At 45.9% G+C, this 23,827-nt stretch overlaps 1 protein-coding gene across 7 annotated transcripts in view; it reads left to right on the plus strand.

Annotated features, from left to right (window-relative positions):
• The first annotated feature begins 320 nt into the window (after positions 1 to 320).
• Positions 321 to 23,827, plus strand: part of USP34 (ubiquitin specific peptidase 34) — a 291,125-nt gene continuing 267,618 nt past the window's right edge. For 2 of the 7 annotated variants that reach the window (XM_030921650.1, XM_030921652.1), the window contains exon 1: positions 565 to 758. In XM_030921650.1, coding sequence (XP_030777510.1) covers positions 716 to 758 — 43 coding nt within the window. In that variant the 5' untranslated portion in view covers positions 565 to 715. Of the gene's footprint in view, positions 759 to 23,827 lie in introns of all 7 variants that reach the window. The other 5 variants (XM_030921651.1, XR_004054451.1, XR_004054449.1 and 2 more) reach the window with 5 other exon arrangements.

A 23,827-nucleotide genomic window follows, 5' to 3' on the forward strand; every position in this document is an offset into this window, starting at 1 on the left:
AACCGCGACCCGTTCGTTGCTCCGCCATCTTCTCCTACTCACCCGGACTCCCCCCGCGGCCGCGCTGGCTTCGCGTTTCCCTTCCGGCCGCTGACAGAGATCCGGGCTGGGCGGGGTGGGCGAGCGCGCGGAGGGGGTGGACCGAGGGCGGGGAGGCCGGACGGAAGAGGAAAGGGAGGGCGGCGAGCCAGCCACGGCGGGGTGTAGAGCGTGCGGCTTGTGTGCGGAGGGAGAGGCGAGGGAGGGAGAGAGGGAGGCGGGGAAATGAGAGCGCGCGGCGCCTCTCGTCCGCTCCTAAGCCCGGGCGGAAAGAGCCGAGCGCAGCCCGAGCGCTCTGTTAAAATGGCGGCGGCGTCGGCGGTGGCCGCGGCGTCTGGTCGGTGAAGTGACTCTGCTGCTTCTCTCCCCACCCGCCCCCTCCCTCCCTCTCCCCTTCCCCCGTCCTTCCCCTCCTTCCCCGCCGCCGGCGCCTCCGCGCCCCTCCGGCCTGCGCACCTCCCCTCGCTCCCTTCCTTTCCCCCGCCCGCTGTGGGGACCGCCGGCCCCCTCCCCCATTCTCTTGCTCCCCGCCCCGTCCCCGCCGCCGCCCGCCCTCGTCGCCTCCCCGCCCCGCCGGCCGGCCAGCCCCCTCCTCCGCCTCTCTCCCCTCCCCCCCGCCGGTTGGGATCAGTCAGTGTGATCCGAAGCGGGGGAGGGGGGGGGCGGCGGCCGAACGATGTGCGAGAACTGCGCAGACCTGGTGGAGGTGTTAAATGAAAGTAAGTAGCCGCGGTAGCGGCCTGTTGGGCTGCACGGTTTGGGGTCGTCGCGCAGCTCTCTGGCTTCCCCGGGCTGCCGCGGCCTGCGGGAGGCGACGGCCGGGCTTGGCGGCGTGCGGGCCTAGCGCCCTGGGAAGGTGCGCGGTGGCGCGGCCGCCGCGGCGCCTCGGGCCCAACCCGGCCGGGTTACCTGGGCGCCCGAGAGGCGGCCGCCGCGGAGCTCTGGCCCGGCCGGGCCCGAGTGCTCTGGGCTCTCGGAAAGTTTCCTCATTACAGGTGTCAATTAATGAAGGCAGTAATGAGACCCTCGCGCCTTCGCCCCCTTCGCCCTGCCAGGAAGGTGCGGGGAGGTGGGGTCGGAGGACGAGGCTTTCCTCCGCAGTCCAAACCCTCCGGCAGCCCTCTTTGATTTCCAGCGTGCTGCCAAGGCCTCTCTTACCTGCTAATTTTCATTAAACTCCCCGGGAGCAGGGTGGTGGTTTTTCCCTCCCTTGCGGGTGTGTGGGTGTCTTAAACACTTCAGCCAGACCTTAAATAGCTGAAAACGAACTATGATAGTGATGACTGGAACCTTCATACCTATTTTTAAAATAAATTTGTTAATGATGTTTCTTAGTGTAGCATTCACCGCTTTAGTGGTAAATTCTGCTAGGCAGAGCACTGTGCTACACATACCATCCCGGGATAGTTATGGCCTATCTCTCCTGGAAGGAAAGGCCTTTTACCTGATACTTTACTTTTTATTAAAGAGGGTACGTTGATGTTTTCTGGCCTTCTTATTTTATTTTCGACCCTTGCAAGATGGTATTTCAGCTTATAGAAGATATATTGCAAATCAACTACTTCTGGGCCTAAAGGCCTAGTTGGCAAAGGTGAATTAGATGGATCAATTTACAAAAAGTTGGTTGTTGAAAAAATGCTCACTTATGAACAGTTTATGTGGGTTTTGGATTTGTATTCTGTTTGTGATACTTCCACAGATAGACTTTCGGACTATCTAATTTTGTAATACAATTCACTCAATTGATTTATAAAATGTACCATGGTGTTTGTGTTTGAATTTTACTTTGTGTTTGAATGTCACTTGAATGACCAAAGGCAATAATAAAAGTGGAAGGGTTCTAACTTAATTTGAACTCCGTATTTACTTCCTGATAGATGGAATAGGCTTTTGCACATATTCCAACTATTGGTTCCGGTATTTGTGTCACCCTAAATTATCCTAGAATTTTAAGATTATTTGTGTGTATTTTGAGATATTTTTATTTCTGGTGCAGGTGGTTTACGATATGATAAACTTAAATCTTCAATACTTACTGTATTTTATATATCAGATACAAGTTGTGTGATTATGATTGTTATGCTCAACTTGGAAAGTTAATAGCTTTGCAATGTAATATGAGGAACAAGTACTTAATTTCGTTGGTGATTTTAAATATATATATATTTTTCCACCAGACGGAGTTTTGCTCTTGTTGCCCAGGCTGGAGGGCAATGGCACGATCTTGGCTCACTGCAACCTCTGCCTCCCAGGTTGAAGCGATTCTCCTGCCTAAGTCTCCCATGTAGGTGGGAATATAGGTTTCCCCCCACCATGCCCGGCTAATTTTCGTATTTTTAGTAGAGATCGGGTTTCACCATATTGGTCAGGCTGGTCTCGAACTCCTGACCTTGTGATCCGCCTGCCTCGGCCTCCCAAAGTGCTGGGCATACCAGCGTGAGCCACTGAGTCTGGCTGATTTTAAAATATCTTAAACTTGGAAAATTTTATTTTTATTTTATTTTTATTTTATTTTTTTTGAGACGGAGTCTCGCTCTGTCGCCCAGGCTGGAGTGCAGTGGCCGGTTCTCAGCTCACTGCAAGCTCCGCCTCCCGGGTTTACGCCATTCTCCTGCCTCAGCCTCCGAGTAGCTGGGACTACAGGCGCCCGCCACCTCGCCCGGCTAGTTTTTTTGTATTTTTTAGTAGAGACGGGGTTTCACCGTGTTAGCCAGGATGGTCTCGATCTCCTGACCTCGTGATCTGCCCGTCTCGGCCTCCCAAAGTGCTGGGATTACAGGCTTGAGCCACCGCGCCCGGCGGAAAATTTTAAACAAAACATCTGAAGAAAGTATTTATCTTTTGAAAAGAGGTGGCATCTTGATCATAATGAAAGGTCTTATTTAAGATTATCTGGGAAACCCCTAGAACTTTGGTTAGAAGCACTGAAAAATGCAGTGCATTTATGGAGAGTTAGAAATGTGGAGAATTGAGACAGAATTTAGCTTTTATTACCTTTAAGCAAATACAGTTAGTTCAACCAGGTTCACAAAATCTGGTCATGTGCACCCTCTAAGAAACCTGTTTTAATGAGTAAGTAAGGATTTTCTATTTGTGTGTAAGCCAGTGCACTCTAAAAATACTTAGTTTCTTAATACTGCCTTTGAGGCTCAATATGAAAATTTGACTCTTAAACAATAATCTCACAGTGATGCTTCCTTTTTTAAAAAATTTATAGCCAGGGGCAGTGGCTCATGCCTGTAATCCCAGCAATTTTCGAGGCTGAGATTGGCGGATCACCTGAGATTGGGAGTTCAAGACCAGCCTACTAACATGGAGAAACGCCGTATCTACTAAAAATATAGAATTAGCCTGGCATGGTGGCACATGCCTGTAATCCCAGCTACTCGGGAGGCTGAGGCAGGAGAATCGGTTGAACCCGGGAGGCAGAGTTTGCAGTGCGCTGAGATCACGCCATTGCACTCCAGCCTGGGCAACAAGAGCGAAACTCTGTCTCAAAAAAATTTTTTTCTACTTCAACGATTTTATGTGTAGTTTATACCACACTATTACAAGTTGTTTTTTTCCCTGTAGTTCTTTATCCATGGCTATGATGGAGCATGATAATGAACATGAGTGGTTGCAGCTTGATAAAACTTGTTGAAGTAGATGATACGTGTTTCTTGTGATCTCATTTGCAGTAATTACCTATAAAGTCTGCCCTTTTCCCCCCTGTAACTTGTACAAAGATGAACATCAGTTCAACCTTGATCTAGAAATTCAGAGTTGGCTGGGCGACTCTGAATACAGCTCACGCCTGTATTCCCAACACTGTGGGAGACCAAGGCGGGCGGATCACAAGGTCAGGAGCTTGAGACCAGCCTGGCCAATATGGTGAAACCCTATCTCTACTAAAACTGCACAAATTAGCTGGGTGTGGTGGTAGGTGCCTGTAGTCCCAGTTACTTGGGAGGCTGAGGCAGGAGAATTGATTGCTTGAATCTCTGTAGGCAGAGGTTGCATTGAGCCGAGATCATGCCACTGCACTCCAGCCTGGGCGACAGAGCAAGACTCTATCTCAAAAAAAAAAAAAAAAAAAAAAAAATTCAAAGTTATAGTCCTCCCAAAATGTGCTCAGAATTTGTCTTTAAATACAACACCCTGTAACAGTTTAGCCAGCTAAGAGAAGCAATAAAATTGTGCATATTTTTGGGTGGTGTGTTTCCAGGTCATGTTGAAAAATACATAATTAGTATTAAACCAACTTCACAAAACAGACGTGGTGATGCGCCCCTGTAATCCCACTAGGCAGGAGGCTGAGGCAGGAGTATTGTTTGAGACTGGGAGTTCAAGACCAGCCTAGACAACATAGTAAGACTGCTTTTTTTTTTTTTTTTTTTTTTTTTAAGACGGAATCTTGCTCTGTCTGGAGTGCAGTGGCATGGTTTCAGCTCACTAGAACCTCTGCCTCCCTGGGTTCAGCAGTTCTCCTGCCTCGGCCTCCCAAGTGGCTGGGATTACAGGCACAAGTCACCATGCCCAGCTAATTTTTGTGTTTTTAGTAGAAACAGGGTTTCACCATATTGGCCGGGCTGGTCTTGAACTCCTGACCTTGTGATCCACCTGCGTTGGCCTCCCAAAGTGCTAGGATTAACAGGCATGAGCCGCCGCGCCCCATCAAGACAGCTCTCCTTAAAAAACAAACCAAAAGCCCTATTTCTTGAGAAATTTACACTGATCACCCTTAGAGAAGGCTACCTGGACAAGCAAGAGTGTAATAATTTTTTTTTTTTTTTTTTTGACACGGAGTCTAGCTCTCACCCAGGCTGGAGTGCAGTGTCGGCTCGCTGCAACCTCCACCTCCCGGGTTCAAGTGATTCTTCTGCTTCAGCCTCCTGAGTAACTGAGACTACAGGCACCCACCACCTTGCCCAGCTGAGTTTTGTATTTTTAGTGGAGATGGGATTTTGCCATGTTGGCCAGGCTTGTCTCGAACTCCTGATCTCAGGCGATCTGCCTGCCTGGGCCTCCCAAAGTGCTGCAATTACAGGAGTGAGCCAGTGTGCCTGGCCTAAAAATTTTGTTTTAAAAAAGTTTTAGTTGATAAGTAATTTTTACATATTCATGGGGTACATAGTGATGTTTCACTACATAAAAAGTATAGTGATCAGTTGAAGACAATTAGTATATCCATCAGCTCAAACATGTAGCATTTGCTTTAGGAACATTGAATATTCTCCTAGCTATTTGCAACTGTATCATAAATTATTTTTTTTTTGAGACAGGGTTTCTCTCCCTTGCCCAGGCTGAAGGGCAGTGGTATGCTCTTGGGTCACTACAGCCTCCGCTTCCTGGGTTTAAACAATCCTCCTGCCACATCCTCCCAAGTAGCTGGGACTACAGGTGTGTACCACCAAGCCCAGCTAATTTTCATATTTTTAGTAGAGATGGGGTTTCACCATGTTGGCCAGGCTGGTGTTGAACTCCTGAACTCAAGTGATCTGCCCGCCTTGGCCTCCCAAAGTGCTAGGATTAGAGGCATGAGCCACCATGCCTGGCTTGTATAATATATTATTGTTAACCGTAGTCATTCTGTAGTGGTATAGAACACTAGAACTTAATCCTCCTATCTCACCGTAATTTTGTATCCTTTAACAAATCTCTCCCTAACTCTCCCCTCCCTCTACCATTCCCAGCAAATTTTGTGTGTGTTTTTGTTTTTTAATAGAGACAGGGTCTCGCATTGTTGCCCAGGCTGGTCTCAAACTCCTGGCCTTAAGCCATTATCCTCCCTAAGCCTCCCAAAGTACTGGGATTACAGGCATGAGCCACCATGCCTGGCTAGATAATTGTGTTTTAAATGAAAGGGTAGACATAGTGTGGATAGTACAGCTTTATATCAGATCTGCACAGTCTTTTTGATAAGAATAACGACTTCATGTGGAATGTTTAAAGTTTAGCAGAATGTAATATCGTTAAAAATAAGTAACAAAGATTTTGAACAGTTCCTTTTGTCATCAGTGTTTGGTGAGAGTATTAGTATTATTAGTTATACCTCTAGTCCTGAGAATCTGAAGCTGTAAAGTTTCACTATGGAAACATGCAGAGGCATACAGATACAGAATTGTGCTTACAGGTTGAGGACCCATTGAAGTGTGTTCCTGGAAGCAGACTAAGGATCCTATCATAAGTACCCCGCTTCCCCCCTCCCCCGCTGCACCCACCCTTTTAAAATATAATCTTGATCCATATCATAAAAGTTGAAACTACTTTTCAAAATCATGTTTGACTTTAGTGTTAGAGTAACCAATCCCAACAATACTAAAATATTGGACTTGCCATTTTCTTTTAATGCTTCATTTTTAAAACATGTAAAAAGCTTGGATGTATTGAGTAAATTTTGCTGTTATCATTTTGTGGGCTTGCATTCTGTTTAGGATAAATTTTAAATTTCTATTCCTCTGCTTCTGCTTGTTCTGTTGAGTTTGTATGATAACTGCTTTTGTAGTTACTTTTGTGAACCAGTTTACAAAGGCCAAAGCATTTCTAGATCTTGGTGAGGAGTTGGAGGCCTAAAGTTACATACTTTAAGCCATCACTATAGCAAACTCAGTAAATTGAGGTTATTTACCTCATAAGGTAAATTTCTCTGAAAGCAGAGTGAAAATTATATCGTACGTCTTTTTTTTTTTTTTTTTTTTTGAGACGGAGTCTCACTCTGTCGCCCAGGCTGGAGTGCTGTGGCGCGATGTTGGACTCACTACAACCTCTCCCTCTTGGGACTACAGGCGTGAGCCACCGCGCCTGGTGTATGTCATTGTTTTAAACCATTTATATGTTGTAGATTTTACTCTCTATATTCGTTTAGTGGGTTACAGTTTACCATATTGTCCAAAATGGATAATTCATGTGAGATAGGCAAGAGCAGTATTGTATCCCAATACCAATTGGTGAAAAAGTTGCACTTCACAAAGGATAAGTAGTTTGCCAAGATCGCTTGTCAACCTGCATAGTCAAATTTGAGATGGAACTCAGCTACTCTGATATCTGTATTTGCAGAGTAATTCTGTTGTGTTTATTTTGTTGTTGGTGGTGTTTTTGAGACGGAGTCTCACTCTTGCCCAGGCTGCAGTGCAGTGGCTTCACCTCAGCTCATTGCAACTTCCGCCTCCTTGGTTCAAGTGATTCTCCTGCTTCAGCCTCCCAAGTAGCTGGGGTTAGAGGCGCCCGCCACCACACCCAGCTAATGTTTGTATTTTTAGTAGAGATGGGTTTTCACCAGTTTGGCCAGGCTGGTCTCGAACTCATGACCTCAGGTGATCTACCCGCCTCAGCCTTTCAGTATGTTTTATTATTAAAGCAGATTATTTTATTGAGGAGTTTGTGTTGGGTACTTAAGTACTTTGCATGCTGTTGATCTAATCAGTTCTTTGAGGGAGGTACTCGATCCTTTGCAGATGAGAGAACCAAGGTTTATAGAGTTTATGTGACTTGCTTAGGGTCACATGTGACTGTGTTTGGTGGAACCACAGGACTTAATCCCAGATTAGGCTAACAGTTCTTTTTTTTTTTTTTTTTGAAAAGGCGTTTCAATCTTGTTGCCGGTGCTGGAGTGCAATGGCATGATCTAGGCTCGCTGTAACCTCCACCTCCTGGGTTCAAGCGATTCTCCTGCCTCAGCCTCCTCAGTAGCTGGGATTACAAGCATGCAGCACCATGCCTGGCTAATTTTTGTAGTTTTAGTCGATGTGAGGTTTCACCATGTTGGCCAGGCTGGTCTTGAATTCCTAACCCCAGGTGATCCTCCTCCTTTGGCCTCCGAAAGTGTTGGGTTTACAGGCGTGAGCCATCCTGCCTGGCCTAAAAGTTCTTGCTAGTTACATTGTATAAATTTTATGATGATCTGTCTGAATCACCACTGTTCAGTTGGCTAAGCAAAAATACTATGTTTAATGTATCTTCAAAAATTCAGTCAAATTTCTGTGGTAATTGTAGTAGGAATTCAAAAGTGGTAATAAATACAGCTGAGTAAGAATCTTTTTCATTGAAAAAAATTAATATTTTGATTTTTAATTACTTTTTAAGAGACAGTGTATCACCCGTGCTGGGGTGCAGTGGCCCAATTATAGCTCACTGCAGCCTTAAGCTCTTGGGCTCAAGTGATCCTCCTGCCTCGGCCTCCCAAAGTATTGGGGTACACTGTACCTGACTGAGAATCTTTCTTAATACTGTTATTCTGCAGTGAGCTGTTTAATAAAACTACATGTTTCCAGGGCTTTTTAGATACTCTAAGTATATAGATACTAAATCAATTAATAACATACCTTTTTCAGTAGACATTTAATCTAAAGTTAGAATTTTTTTTCCCGTCTTTAGAGATGGGGTCTTATTCTGTCATCCAGGCTGGAGTGCAGTGATGTGATTCTTGTACACTGTAACCTCGACCTCCTGGGCTCAAGCAAGTTTCCTGCCTCACCCTCCTGAGTAGCTGGGAACTATAGGTATATGCCAGCACACCTGGCTGCCCTTTTTTTTTTTTTTTTTTGAGACAGAGTTTCCCTCTGTCTCCCAGGCTGGAGTGCAGTGGTACAGTCTCAGCCCACTGCAACCTCTGCCTTGGGGACTCAAGCAGTTCTTGTGCCTCAGCCTCCCAAGTAGCTGGGATTATAGGCATGTGTCATCATGCCGGGCGAATTTTTCTGTTTAGTAGACATGGGGTTTCACCATGTTGGTCAGGCTGGTCTCAAAACTCCTGGCCTCAAGTGATCCGCCTGCCTCAGCCTCCCAGAGTGCTGGGATTATAGGTGTGAGCTACTCTGTCCAGTCCTCCTGAATTGATTTTTTTTTTTTTTTTTGAGTCTCACTCTGTGGCGCAGGCTGGAGTGCAGTAGCATGATCTTGGCTCACTTCAACCTCCACTTACCGGATTCAAGTAATTCTCCTGCCTCAGCCAGGATTACAGGTGTGTACCACCATGCCCAGCTAATATTTGTGGTTTTTGTAGAAATGGGGTTTCACTGTGTTGCCCCGGCTGTTCTCAAACTCCTAGCCTCAAGTGATTCACCCACCTTGGCCTCCCAAAGTGCTGGGATTACAGGCATGAGCCATCACACCTGGCTGATTTTTTGTTTTCTTTTTTTTTTTGAGACGGAGTCTCGCTCTGTCACCCAGGCTGGAGTGCTGTGGCCGGATCTCAGCTCGCCGCAAGCTCCGCCTCCCGGGTTCAGGCCATTCTCCTGTCTCAGCCTCCCGAGTAGCTGGGACTACAGGCGCCGCCACGTCGCCCGGCTAGTTTTTTGTAGTTTTTAGTAGAGACGGGGTTTCACCGTGTTAGCCAGGATGGTCTTGATCTCCTGACCTCGTGATCCGCCCGTCTCGGCCTCCCAAAGTGCTGGGATTACAGGCTTGAACCACCGCGCCCGGCTTCTTTTCTTTTTTTTTTCCTGAGATGGAGTGTTGCTCTGTCACCCCAGGCTGGAGTGCAATGGTGCGATCTTGGCTCACTGCGTCCTCCACCTCCCAGGTTCAAGTGATTTTCCTGCCTCAACCTCCCGGGTAGCTGGGATTACAGGCACCCACCACCACACCCGGCCAATTTTTGTTGTGTTTAGTAGAGACGAGGTTTCACCATGTTGGCCAGGCTGGTCTTGAACTCCTGACCTCGTGATCTACCCTCCTTGGCCCCCCAAAATGCTGGGACTACAGGTGTGAGCCACTGCATCTGGCTGAAAACATGTTTTTATATAAGATTTCATTTTGTATAAAATTTAATTTATCTGTTACCAGTTCTCCCATATTATGAATAATGTTGAAAATGTACATCTTTCTACTTAAATCTTTTAACTACATCCCTGGTTCTTTTAGATACCTAGAAGTGACTTTACTATGTCAAAAAATATAAACATTTTTCATTATTTGCATACTCTTTGCTTGCGAGAAAGGATATATTGATCTTTTAGTCATGCCTGTGTTAAGGACACTTTCGCCCGTGTGGAATATTATCCTTTAGAAAGTGTTATTTTAGCAGGGCATGGTGATGTGTGCCTCTAGTATTCCCAGCTACTCAGGAGGTTGAGGTGGGAGGATCACTTGAGCCCTGGAATTCAAGGCCAGCCTGGGCAACATAGCAAGACTTCATCTCTTAAAAAGTTACTTTGGCAGAAAATGTAATAAGCAATTACTAGTAAATTTAACCATTCGTATTTTTTATTTAATGAATTGTATGTGTTCTTTTTCTGTGTTTCAGATTTCAGTGTTTTGGGTTTTTATTTTTATTTTTTTGAGACGGAATTTCGCTCTTGTTCCCTAGGCTGGAGTGCAATGGTGCGATCTTGGCTCACTGCAACCTCTACCTCCCAGGTTCAAGTGATTCTCCTGCCTCAGACTCCCGAGTAGCTGGGATTACAGGTGCCTGCCACCACACCTGGCTAATTCTTTTGTATTTTTAGTAGAGACAGGGTTTCATTCTGTTGGCCGGGCAGATCTTGAACTTCTGAGCTCAAGTGATCCACTTGCCTCAGCCTCCCAAAATGCTGGGATTACAGGTGTGAGCTACCGTGCCCAGCCCCTGTTACCTTCTTTCAAAATTCAAAGCTCACTTTCTTTTCTAACTTGTAAGTTTTATTAATAAGAATGAAATAACAACAACAACGAAAAGCTCACCTTTACCGTTTTTTTTTTTTTTTTTTTGAGATGGAATCTTGCCCGGCTGGAGTGCAGTGGCGCGATCTTGGCTCACTGCAACCTCCGCCTCCTAAGTTCAAGCGATTATCCTGCCTCAGTCTCCGGAGTAGCTGGGACTGCAGGCGTGCGTCACCACGCCCAGCTAATTTTTATATTTTTAGTAGAGACGAAATTTCTCCATGTTGGCCAGGATGATCTCGATCTGACCTCGTGATCCGCCTGTCTCGGCTTCCTGAAGTGGTGGGATTACAGGCATGAGCCACCACGCCTGGCCTACTACCTGTTTTATAAATCGGAATTCTATGTAATATTTCTTTTGAGGAGAAAAGGGTATACCGTAGTCCCACCTTATCCCACTTATCCCACTTATCAAAGTGGGATATTCGGAGACCTGCCGTGGATACGTGAAACCACAGATAGTCCTGTATCCTATATACTGTTTTTTTCCTCATTATTTTGAGAACTTTGACCTTTTCACTTCAAATAAGCTTTTCTTTGGCATATCTGAATTACTAGTATCGCTGCTCTTGCACTTTAGGGCCATTATTGGGTAAAGTAAGGGGTACTTGAATACAAGCATTGTGTACTGCCACAGTGGATCTGATAACCAGATGATTCACGTCCTAGACGGGACAGCACAGGATTTCATCATGCCAGTCGGAATGGCAGACAATTTAAAACTTATGAATTGTTTATTTCTGGAAATTTTCATTTAATATTCTTGGACCATGGTCGATTGTGGGTAACTATGGAAAGCAAAATCAAAGATAAGAGTGGGGGCCTATTGTAGTTTCTTAATAAGCTTAAAAACTGTTAGTAATATTATGTGGGTGCTCAAAAAAAGCCAACATAACATAAAACTGTTTTCAAGTATCTTTGTTTTTTTGAGATGGAGTCTCACTCTGCCACTCAGCCTGGAGTGCAGTGGTGCGGTCTCTGCTCCCTGCAAGCTCTGCTTCCCAGGTTCACACCATTCTCCTAACTCAGCCTCCTGAGTAGCTGGGACTACAGGTGTCCACCACCACGCCCATCTAATTTTTTTGTATTTTTAGTGGAGACGGGGTTTCACTGTGTTAGCCAGGATGGTTTCGATCTCCTGACCTCGTGATCTGCCCGCCTTGGCCTCCCAAGTGCTGGGATTACAGGCGTGAGCACGCCTGGCCTTTTTTTTTGAGAAAAGAGTCTTGCTCTGTCGCTCAGGCTGGAGTGCAGTGGCTTAATCTCAGCTCACTGAAGCCTTCACCTCCCGGGTTCAAGCGATTCTCCTGCCTCAGCCTCCTGAGTAGCTGGGATTACAGTTGCCTGCCACCACACTCGGCTAATTCTTTTGTGTTTTTAGTAGAGATAGGGTTTCACCGTGTTGGCCAGGCGGGTTTCGAACTCTTGACCTCAAGTGATCCATCTGTCTTGGCCTCCCAAAGTGCTAGGATTATGGGTGTGAGCTACTGTGCCTGGCCTGTTTTCAAGTATCTTAAGAATTGTGCCCAAATTTTAGGAGGTGGTGTCATGCTTATGAAGTTGGAATACTGTGATGAATTACTTTTAATATGGTGATGATCATATACTTCTGTAGCTATTTGAACACTGAAATTTCTTAGTGTTTTCCTTGAAGGTACTTCCTTCATAAGAGTCATGAGAAACAGAATGATTTATCTAGGGTCACACAGCTAAGAAGTAGCAGGGGTAGGACTAGAATTTAGTTGTTCTTATTTCTTCTCAGTGTACTTTTCATTAACCAAGCTATCTTTATTTATTTATTTATTTATCTATCTATCTATTTATTTATTTATTTATTTTGAGACGGAGTCTCGCTCTGTCGCCCAGGCTGGAGTGCAGTGGCCGGATCTCAGCTCACTGCAAGCTCTGCCTCCCGGGTTCACGCCATTCTCCTGCCTCAGCCTCCCGGGTAGCTGGGACTACAGGCGCCATCATGTCGCCCGGCTAGTTTTTTGTAGTTTTTAGTAGAGACGGGGTTTCACCGTGCTAGCCAGGATGGTCTCCATCTCCTGACCTCGTGATCCACCCGTCTCGGCCTCCCAAAGTGCTGGGATTACAGGCTTGAGCCACCGCGCCCGGCCCTATTTTTATTTTTTAATGTTTATTTTTTTGAGACGGAGTCTCCCTGTCGTCCAGGCTGGAATGCGGTGGCGTGATCTTAGCTCACTGAACGCTCCGTCTCCCAGGTTCACGCCATTCTCCTGCCTCAGCCTCCCTAGTAGCTGGGACTACAGGCACCTGCCACCATGCTTTGCTAATTTTTTGTATTTTTAGTAGAGACGAGGTTTCACCATGTTAGCCAGGATGGTCTTGATCTCCTTAACTTTTGATCTGCCCGCCTTGGCTTCCCAAAGTGCTGGGCTTATAGGCGTGAGCCATGAACCACCACGCCCGGCCTTAATTGCTTTTTTTTTTGAGATGAGTTTTGCTCTGTTGCCCAGGCTGGAGTGAAGTGGCACGATTTTGGCTCGCTGCAAGCTCCACCTCCTGGGTTCACCCCATTCTCCTGCCTCAGCCTCCCAAGTAGCTGGGATTACAGGCACCCGCCACTACGCCCGGCTAATTTTTGTGTTTTTGGTAGAGACGGGGTTTCACCATGTTGGCCAGGCTTCTCTCGAACTCCTGACCTCAGGTGATTTGCCCGCCTCGGCTTCCCAAAGTGCTGGAATTACAGGCGTGAACCACTGTGCCTGGCCTGTATATACCTTCTTATGCTTTTAAGTTTTGACTTAAATGATTCTTTTTCAGAGAGGTTTTTCCCGAACACCCATTCTGAAGTAGCTCTGGTTCTTTTTGTTCATAGCATTTACCACAATTTAGAATTATGTATTTATGTAACTGATTTTTTTATTCTACGAGACTATCAGTTCTGTGATTGCAGCTGTTATTACTGTTTTACAGTGCCTGCATGTGGTAGGATCAATGTTTATTTAAGGTATCTGAAAAACCTTAAGATCACTGTGGGTTGATAATAGAAGGGAAAAGAAGGGTAGGCTAGATGTGGTGTTTCTTTTTTTCTCAGTTTTCTTGGATATATCAAGTACTGTCAGTCCTTTTTTTTTTTTTTTTTTGAAACGGAGTCTCAAAAAGATCCAGACAGACTGGATCTCAGCTCACTGTAAGCTCCGCCTCCCGGGTTTACGCCATTCTCCTGCCTCAGCCTCCCAAGTAGCTGGGACTACAGGCGCCCGCCACCTCGCCCGGCTAGTTTTTTGTATTTTTTAGTAGAGATGGGGTTTCACCGTGTAGACTAGGATGGTCTCGATCTCCTGACCTTATAATCTGCCCATCTTGGCCTCCCAAAGTGCTGGGATTACAGGCTTGAGCCACCGCGCCTGGCCCTACTGTCAGTCCTTGATTTTGTGATGTCTTGCTTGCCACCCCCTTCATAAAATGGTACTTTTTGTTGCTGCTGCTGTTTGTTTTTGGAGATAGGGTCTCACTCTGTCGCTCAGGCTGGAGTGCAGTGGCGTGATCCTAGCTCACTGCAGCCTTGACCTCCTGGGCTCAAGAGAGCTTCCTAAGTAGCTGGCACTACAGGTGCTCATGATGACACCCGACTTGCTTGCTTATTTATTTGAGAATGGGTTTTACTATGTTTCCCAGCTGGTCTCGAACTTCTGGTCTCAAGTGATTCTCCCGCCTCAGCCTCCCAAAGTGCTGGGATTGCAGGCATGAGGCGCCACACACAGTGCTTTATTAGTTTGTGTTTTTAGCACCCGTGGGTTAAATTTAAGGTTGAGAATTATTATTCTTTTTGAATTAGTTGGGATTCTGTCTCAAGGACCATAAAAAACAGCTGCTTTGGCAGAAACAGAAAGGGTTTTTTTTTTTTTTTTTTTAAAGATGGAGTTGTGCTCTTGTTGCCCAGGCTGGAGTACAATGGCACAATCTCGACTCACCGCAACCTCTGCCTCCCGGGTTCAAGCGATTCTCCTGCTTCAGCCTCCCAAGTAGCTGGGATTGCAGGCATGCGCCATCACGCCTGGCTAATTTTGTATTTTCAATAGAGACGGGGTTTCTCCATGTTGGTCAGGCTGGTCTCAAACTGCCAACCTCAGGTGATCCACCCACCTCGGCCTCCCAAAGTGCTGGGATTATAGGCTGAGCCACCGCGCCCAGCCGAGAAAGAGTTTTTCTTTAAAAGCTATAAGTAGGCAGTCTAGGTGTATATTCAGGTGTGCTTTACTTATAATCATTGGGTTTATAACATCATCAGGACTTTATTTCTCTGTGTAGCTTGCTGTGCTTCCTTGGTTTTGACCTCAGTTTGGCCCTTCCTATGGTAACAGAAATGTCTACTGCACCCTATTTATTTATTTGACAGGGTCTTGCTCTGTCACCCAGTCTGGAGTGCAGTGGCATGATCATGGCTCACTGTAGTCTTGACCTCGCAAGCTCAAGAGATCGTCCCACCTCAGCCACCTGAGTAGCTGCGCCATCAGACCTGGCTAATTTTTGTAGAGACAGGGTTTCACCATGTTACCCAGGCTGGCCTTGAACTCCTGGGCTCAAGTTATCCTTCTGCTCCAGCCTCCTAAAGTGCTGGGGTTACAGGTGTGAGCAGTCACCCTTGGTCTGTTTATTTTTTTCAGACAGGGTCTTCCTCTGTTGCCCAGGCTGGAGTGCACTGGCTCAGTCATGGCTCACTGCAGCCTCAACCTCCCGGGCGGGCCCAAGCTATCCTCCTGCCTCAGCTTCCATAGTAGCTGGGACTGCGTGCCTGTGCCACCACACCCAGATAATTTTCGTTTTGGTGTTTATTATTATTATTTTTACTGTGTTAATAAATTGAGATGGGGTCTCACTGTGTTGCCCACGCTGGTCGTGAACTCCTGGGCTCAAACTATCTTCCTGCCTCAGCCACCCAAAATGTTGGGATTATAGGCGTGAACTACCATGCCTAGTCATTTTTTTGTATTTTTAGTAGACATGGGATTTCACCATGTTTTCCAGGCTGGTCTCCAACTCCTGGGCTCAAGTGATCTCCCTACTTTGGCCTCCTAAAGTGCTGGGATTGCAGGTGTGAGCCACTGTGCCTGGCATTACTGTGCCATTTTTATGCCACATCTTCATACCACAGTGTTTGGACATCACATACTTAAACTATGCAGAGAAAAAGAATGAATCTTTTCTGGAACTTTACAAAAGCTTCTTTTTCCAAAATCTCCCTGACAAATGTCATTTCATATATTATTGGCTCTATTCCTGAAATAGAGTTCAAAGAGGATGGACTTTGATTGGTTTAAACTAATCAGGACCTATTCTTGAAGCTGATCTCACCCAAATCTCAAAACTAAGAGTGTGCTTCTGGAAAAGAAATCTGGCACATTGTTACCATGAAAAAGGTGAAATTGCTTCTGGGCAATAAGCCCACAGATGTCTAATACACTGAAAACCATTTCTTAATATTGTGTTTACGGAATTGTCTCACCTTAACTCTGTTTAAATATTTGTTTTTTAAAAAACATTATAACACTTGTGTAAAACATTCTGCTTCATGCTGGTAACTATAGAAATACATTTAGCTGTGTATTTTCCCTTAAGGAAGGTTCCAGAGTACAGATGAGGCAGTAGAATGGTACTTGAATGAGTGATCTTTGGAACTTAGTAGGCCTGAGTTCAAATCCTGCTCCTGTCATTTATTAAGTCTCCGACTTTGGCTAAGTTCCCTTACCTCTTAGTGCCTTGTTTCTTATTTGGAAATGAGGATGTTACTAATACATATAAGGATTTTGTGAGGAGTGAATAAGGTAATGCGTATCAACATTTAACACAGTGCTAGCATAAGAAACATGCAAAACAACAGTATGTAAAAATGGTGAATTTTATGAAATAGCTATAGTTAAGTGCAGTGGGAGGAGTTTAGTTTTGGGAAGATTGGAGAAAACTTTGTGGATTTCATATAATTTAAGTTGCTCTAAGTGGTATATATGCATATAATTTTTCGAGATGGGGGTCTTGGTATGTTACCTGGGCTGGTCTTGAACTTCCAGGCTCAAATGATCCTCCTCACTCAAATCATGTTAGCTGGGATTACAGGCACACACCACTGCACCTGGCCATCTTTGAGTGATTAAAAAACAAAAACAAAAAAATCCTGTAATCCCAGCACTTTGGGAGGCTGAGGCTGGTGGCTTGCCTGAGCTCTGGAGTTCAAGACCAGCTTGGGCAACATGGTGAAATTCCGTCTCTATTAAAATTATAAAAACTAGTTGGGCATGGTAGTGTACACCTGTAATCCCAGCTACCTAGGAGGCTGAGGCATGAGAATTGCTTGAACCCGGGAGGAGGAGGTTGCAGTGAGCTGAGATTGTACCACTGCACTCGAGGTTGGGTGACAGAGGGAGACTGTCTCAAAAACAAAAGGCTGGGGTGTGGTGGCTCACACCTCCCAGCATTTTGGGAGGCCGAGGCAGGTATATCACCAGAGGTCAGGAGTTCAATACCAGACTGGCCAACATGGTGAAACCCTGTCTCTACTAAAAATACAAAAATTAGCCTAGCATTGTGATGTATGCCTATAATCTCAGCTGCTTGTGAGGCTGAGTGGGGAGAATCACTTGAATTCAGGAGGTAGAGGTTGCAGTGAGCTGAGATGGCACCACTGCATTCCATCCAGTCTGGGTGACTAATGACACTCCAATTTAAATAAACAACAACAAAACCCACTGTATTTGCTGGGTGTGGTGGCTATGCGTGTAATCCCAGCACTTTGGGAGGCCTAGGTGGGCGGATCACCTGAGGCCAGGAGTTCGAGACCAGCCTGGCCAACGTGGTGAAACTCCATGTCTACTAAAAATACAAAAATTAGGCCAGGCTCGGTGGCTCACGCCTGTAATCCCAGCACTTTGGGAAGCTGAAGTGGGCGGATCACGAGGTCAGGAGATCAAGACTATCCTGGCTAATACAGTGAAATCTGTGTTAGCTCTACTAAAAAATACAAAAAATTAGCTGGACGTGGTGGCAGGCTGCCTGTAGTCCCAGCTACTCAGGAAGCTGAGGCAGGAGAATGACATGAACCCAGGAGGCGGAGCTTGCAGTGAGCCGAGATTGCGCCACTACACTCCAGCGTGGGCGACAGAGCGAGACTTAGTCTCAAAATAAGTAAATAAATAAATACAAAACTTAGGTGGGTGTGGTGGTGGGCCCTTGTAATCTTGGCTACTCGAGGAGGCTGAGGCAGGAGAATCACCCGAACTTGGGAGGCTTAGGTTGAAGTGAGCAGAGGTTGTGTCACTGCACTCTAGTCTGGGTGACAGAGGGAGACTCCATCTGAAAACAAAAACACTATATTGGCACAGTCACCAGTGACCTGTGTTTTTTTTTTTTGAGACGGAGTCTGGCTCTGTCGCCCAGGCTGGAGTACAGTGGCCCGATATCAGCTCACTGCAAGCTCCGCCTCCTGGGTTTACGCCATTCTCCTGCCTCAGCCTCCCAAGTAGCTGGGACTACAGGCGTCCACCACCTCGCCCGGCTAGATTTTTGTATTTGTTAGTAGAGATGGGGTTTCACCGTGTTAGCCAGGATGGTCTCGATCTCCTGACCTCGTGATCCGCCCGTCTCGGCCTCCCAAAGTGTTGGGATTACAGGCTTGAGCCACCGCGCCTGGCCGACCTGTTGTTTATGAAAGTAAATGGAGAGGTTTTCTCTCTAACTCCATGGATCCAGTGCTTTCCCTTTAAAAAAAAAAAAAATACAAAAACAAAAACAAAACTGGCCGGGCTCAGTGGCTCATGCCTGTAATCCCAGCACTTTGGAAGGCCAAGGTGGGTGAATCACTTGGGGTCAGGAGTTCAATACCAGCCTGGCCAACATGGTGAAACCCTGTCTCTACTAAAAACAAAAACTAACTGGGCGTGGTGGCACACGCCTGTAATCCCAGCTACTCGGGAAACTGAAGCAGGAGAGTCACTTGAACCTGGGAGGCGGAGGTTTCAGGGAGCCGAGATCACACCCCTGCATTCCAGCTTGGGTGACAGAGGGAGACCCCTTCTCGAAAAACCCGAAACCCTTTCTTTTCCTGCCTATAATTTACTCACCATAGAAAGCTGTAGAAAATACTGAAGAAATACAAACCTTGTAATTTTATTGTTAAAATTTTGGTTTATGTCAATCCAGCTGTTTTCTGTAAATATGTATAAACTGAGTTTATACTTACCTATTCTTTTTTTATGGGCATTTTCTCATACCTTTAAGTATCTGAACAGAATTTAATGGCAACCTGCTTTTAGTCTTCTGAATGTGACACATATTTAACTAGTGTTTTCCTGTTTAAAAAAATATGAAAATATTTTAAAGCATAGAAATCTGGGTCATGTCCCAGGTTGAGATGTAAATTTGGTGTTTTTTCTTCCTTTTTTTCTTTTTCCCCCCGGAGATGGAGTGTCACTCTGTTGCTTGGGCTGGAGTGCAGTGGTGTGGTGCGATCTCGTCTCTGCAACCTCTGTCTCCTTGGTTCAAATGATTCTCCTGCCTCAGCCTCCTGAGTAGCTGGGATTAGAGGCGCGCACCACCAGGCCTGGCTAATTTGTGTATTTTTTTTTTAGCAGAGATGGGGTTTCACCATATTGGCCAGGCTGGTCTTGAACTCCTGACCTCAAGTGATTCACCCACCTGTGCTTCCCAAAGTGCTGGGATTACAGGCACGAGTCATAGCACCTCGCCTGTTTTCTTTTTTTGAGACAGGATCTTACTCTGTCATCTATGCCGGAGTACAGTGGTGCGATCATGGTTCCCTGCAACCTCTACCTTTCAGACTTAAGTGGTCCTCCCATCTCAGCCTCCTGAGCAGCTGGGATTATAGGCACAGGCTACCACACTTCACTAATGTTTTTGGTATTTTTAGTACAGGTGGGGTTTCACCGTGTTGCCCAGGCTGGTCTCAAACTCATGGGCTCTAGTGATCCACCTGCTTCGGCCTCCTTAAGTGCTGGGATTATAGGCATGAGCCATAGCGTCCAGCCTAGATGTAATTATTTAAGGGTTTTGATTATCAGTTGCCATCTAGAAAGGTGGTGTTTATTGTCTAAAAGCTTTATTATGATAGTGCCTTTTTAAAAAATATTACTCTTATTTTTAAGAATCTATGTGATTATATCTTAAACTAGTGTATTTGTTACTGCAAGGTTGTGGGTGTTTTTTTTTGGCGGGGGGAGGGTGTAGGTGGTGTGACACAGTGTCTTTTTTTTTTTTTTTTTTTTTTTTTTTTTTTTTTTTTTTTTTTTTTGAGACGGAGTCTCGCTGTGTCACCCATGCTGGAGTGCAGTGGCTGGATCTCAGCTCACTGCAAGCTCCACCTCCCGGGTTCACGCCATTCTCCTGCCTCAGCCTCCCCAGTAGCTGGGACTACAGGCGCCCGCCACCTCACCCAGCTAGGTTTTTGCATTTTTTAGTAGAGACGGGGTTTCACTGTGTTAGCCAGGAGGGTCTCGATCTCCTGACCTCGTGATCCGCCCGTCTCGGCCTCCCAAAGTGCTGGGATTACAGGCTTGAGCCACCGCGCCCGGCCTGGACACAGTGTCTTGGTCTGTCTCTAAGGGCTGGAGTGTAGTGACATGATCAAGACTGACTGCAGCCTTGACCTCTCAGGCTCAAGTGATCCCCCTACGTCAGCCTCCTGACTGCAGGTCTGTGCTGCCAAGTCCCGCTAATTATTTTCTTTCTTTTTTTGGGTGGAGACAGGGCCTCATTGTGTTTCCCAGGGTGGTCTTTAACTCCTGGATTCAAGTAATCCTCCTGTCTTGGCCTTCCAAAGTGCTGGGGATTACAGGCCAGTGCAGTGGCTGATGCCTATAATCCCAGCACTTTGGCGAGTGGATCACCTGAGGTCAGGAGTTCCAGACTAGCCTGACCAACACGGTGAAACCCTGTATCTACCCAAAATACAAAAATTAGCAGGGTGTGGTGATGCACGCCTGTAATCCCAGCTACTCGGGAGGCTGAGGCATGAGAATCTCTTGAACCCAGGAGGTCGAGGTTTCAATGAGCTGAGATTGCGCCACTACACTCCAGTCTGGGTGACTGAGTGAGACTGTGTCTCAGGAAAAAAAAAAAAAAAGTGCTGAGAATTACAGGCATGAGCCACTTCACTTGGCATGGTTCTTGAGTGAGTTTGTTTTTTTGTTTTGAGACAGAGTCTCGCTCTGTCACCCAGGCTGGAGTGCAGTGGCGCGATCTGCAAGCTTCGCCTCCCGGGTTCACGCCATTCTCCTGCCTCAGCCTCCCGAGTAGCTAGGACTACAGGTGCCCGCTACCATGCCTGGCTAATTTTTTGTATTTTTTTTTTTTTTTTTTTTTTGAGACGGAGTCTCGCTCTGTCCCCCGGGCTGGAGTGCAGTGGCCAGATCTCAGCTCACTGCAAGCTCCGCCTCCCGGGTTTACGCCATTCTCCTGCCTCCGACTCTCGAGTTGCTGGGACTACAGGCGCCTGCCACCTCGCCTGGCTAGTTTTTTTGTATTTTTTAGTAGAGACGGGGTTTCACCCTGTTAGCCAGGATGGTCTCGATCTCCTGACCTTGTGATCCGCCCACCTCAGCCTCCCAAAGTGCTGGGATTACAGGCGTGAGCCACCGCGCCCTGCTGGTTCTTGAGTTTTAATGGCAAGTAGTCTTTTGTTATTTAGAAAGGTCATTCCCACTTAAGATACTCAGCCGGCGCGGTGGCTGAAGCCTGTAATCCCAGCACTTTGGGAGGCCGAGACGGGCGGATCACTAGGTCAGGAGATCGAGACCATCCTGGCTAACAGGGTGAAACCCCGTCTCTACTAAAAAATACAAAAAACTAGCCGGGCGAGGTGGCGGGCGCCTGTAGTCCCAGCTACTCGGGAGGCTGAGGCAGGAGAATGGCGTAAAACCCGGGAGGCGGAGCTTGCAGTGAGCTGAGATCTGGCTACTGCACTCCAGCCTGGGCTACAGAGCGAGACTCCGTCTCAAAAAAAAAAAAAAAAAAAAAAAAAGATTAGATACTCAGTTAAGTCTTTTTCTAGCTTTTATGGATTTGTTAAATTTAATTTTTTATTCATCTGGAATTTATTTTGGAATAAAGTATGACATAGGATCTAACATTAATTTTTCTGAACTATGACTTAGTGATTTTAGCAAATTTGAATAATTTCTCTTTTCCATTGATTTGAAATGCCATGTCTGTCTTTTTGTAGTTTTTATTTTTTTTTTTATTTTGAGACGGAGTTTCGCTCTTGCTGCCCAGGCTGGAGTGCAGTGGCATGATCTCGGCTCACCACAGCCTCCGTCTCCCGGGTTCATGCGATTCTCCTGCCTCAGCCTCCCGAGTAGCTGGGATTACAGGCATGTGCCACCATGCCCGGCTAATTTTGTATTTTTGGCAGAGATGGGGTTTCTCTATGTTGGTCAGGCTGGTCGCGAACTCCCAATCTTAGGTGATACGCCCACCTCGGCCTCCGAAAGTGCTGGGATTACAGGCGTGAGCCACCGCGCCTGGTGCCATGTCTGTCTTGTACAGAATTTATGAGTATGTTCTTGGAGGCCTATTTTTAAGCTTTTTATTATTTCATCATCTGGTTTTAATTTAGTCACTTTATAATTTATCTTTGTACCTGGTACCGTTAAACCAAATAGGTTGTGAAAAGTTACTTCATTTCTTTTGTTTTTGAGGTGGAGCCTCATACTGTCACCTGGGCTGGAGTGCAGTGGCACGATCTTGGCTCACTGCAACCTTCACCTCCCGGATTCAAGTGATTCTCCTGTCTCAGCCTCTTGAGTAGCTGGGATTACAGGTGCCCGCCACCACGCCCAGTCAATTTTTTTACATTTTAATAGAGATGGTGTTCACCATGTTGACCAGGCTGGTCTTGAACTCCTGACCTTGTGATCCACCTGTCTTCGCCTCCCAAAGTGCTGGGATTACAGGCGTGAACCACTGTGACTGGCCAAGTTATTCATTTCTTAAGATGAAACTTTAGAATCCTTTTATTTTTTTTTGCATCTCCTCCATTTCTATTGGAATTTTTATTGAAATTGGATTATGTTTATAAGTGGAGTAAGAGTTGACATCTTACGGTGTCTTTCCCGAAAGGAAAAGGAAATAGTGTATCTTCCCATTTTTACATAATTTTTGTTTCTTCTTGACGTTTTGTATTGTTCCCCTTTATGCAGGTTCTACCTTTTTCTTTTTTCTTTTTTTTTTTGAGACGGAGTCTCGCTCTGTCACCCAGGCTGGAGTGCAGTGGCCGGATCTCAACTCACTGCAAGCTCCGCCTCCCGGGTTTACGCCATTCTCTCGCCTCAGCCTCCCAAGTAGCTGGGACTACAGGCGCCCGCCATCTCGCCCGGCTAATTTTTTGTATTTTTTTAGTAGAGACGGGGTTTCACCGTGTTAGCCAGGATGGTCTCGATCTCCTGACCTCGTGATCCGCCTGTCTCGGCCTCCCAAAGTGCTGGGATTACAGGCTTGAGCCACCGCGCCCGGCCTAGCTTTTTCTTTTTACATGTATCCTGGATATTTTTGTTGTTCCCAATTAAAATGGGATATTTGCACATCTTTATCGTTTATTTTACTTTATTATTTATTTGTTCGGTATTTTTAGTAGAGACGGGGTTTCGCCACGTTGGCCTGGCTGGTCTAGAACTCCTGCCCTCAAATGATCCACCCACCTCGGCCTTCCATACTTTATTATTATTATTTTTAAGCTATAGTGAACTGTTGGGTTGGTGCGAAAGTAATTGGGGTTTTGCCACTTTTAAAGCGCAATTACTTTTGTACCAATCTAATAAATTCACATACGTTACTGTCACCCGACTCCGATTCAGAGTTGTGCAGCCATCACCACAAACAAGTCTAGAACACTTGATCACCTCAAAAGGATTCCCCCACCTTTTAGCAATCGGTCACCCTAAGCTACTTCCCATTTCTGTAGCATGAAGCAACAACCAATATGCATTCTTAATATATTTGCCTATTCTGAACCTTTCGTGTATGTGGAATACTAATATATGTTTTTTGTGACTGCCTTCTTTCACTTAGCATAATGTTTTCCAGGTTTGTCCATGTTGTAGCATATGCCAGTACGTTAGTCCTTTTTTTTTTTAACAATTTTTAAATTTTAATTTTAATTTAATTTTTTAATTTTTATTTTTTGAGATGAAGTCTT

This window comes from Rhinopithecus roxellana, chromosome 17 (assembly GCF_007565055.1).
Source record: "Rhinopithecus roxellana isolate Shanxi Qingling chromosome 17, ASM756505v1, whole genome shotgun sequence".
NCBI lineage: Eukaryota > Metazoa > Chordata > Mammalia > Primates > Cercopithecidae > Rhinopithecus > Rhinopithecus roxellana.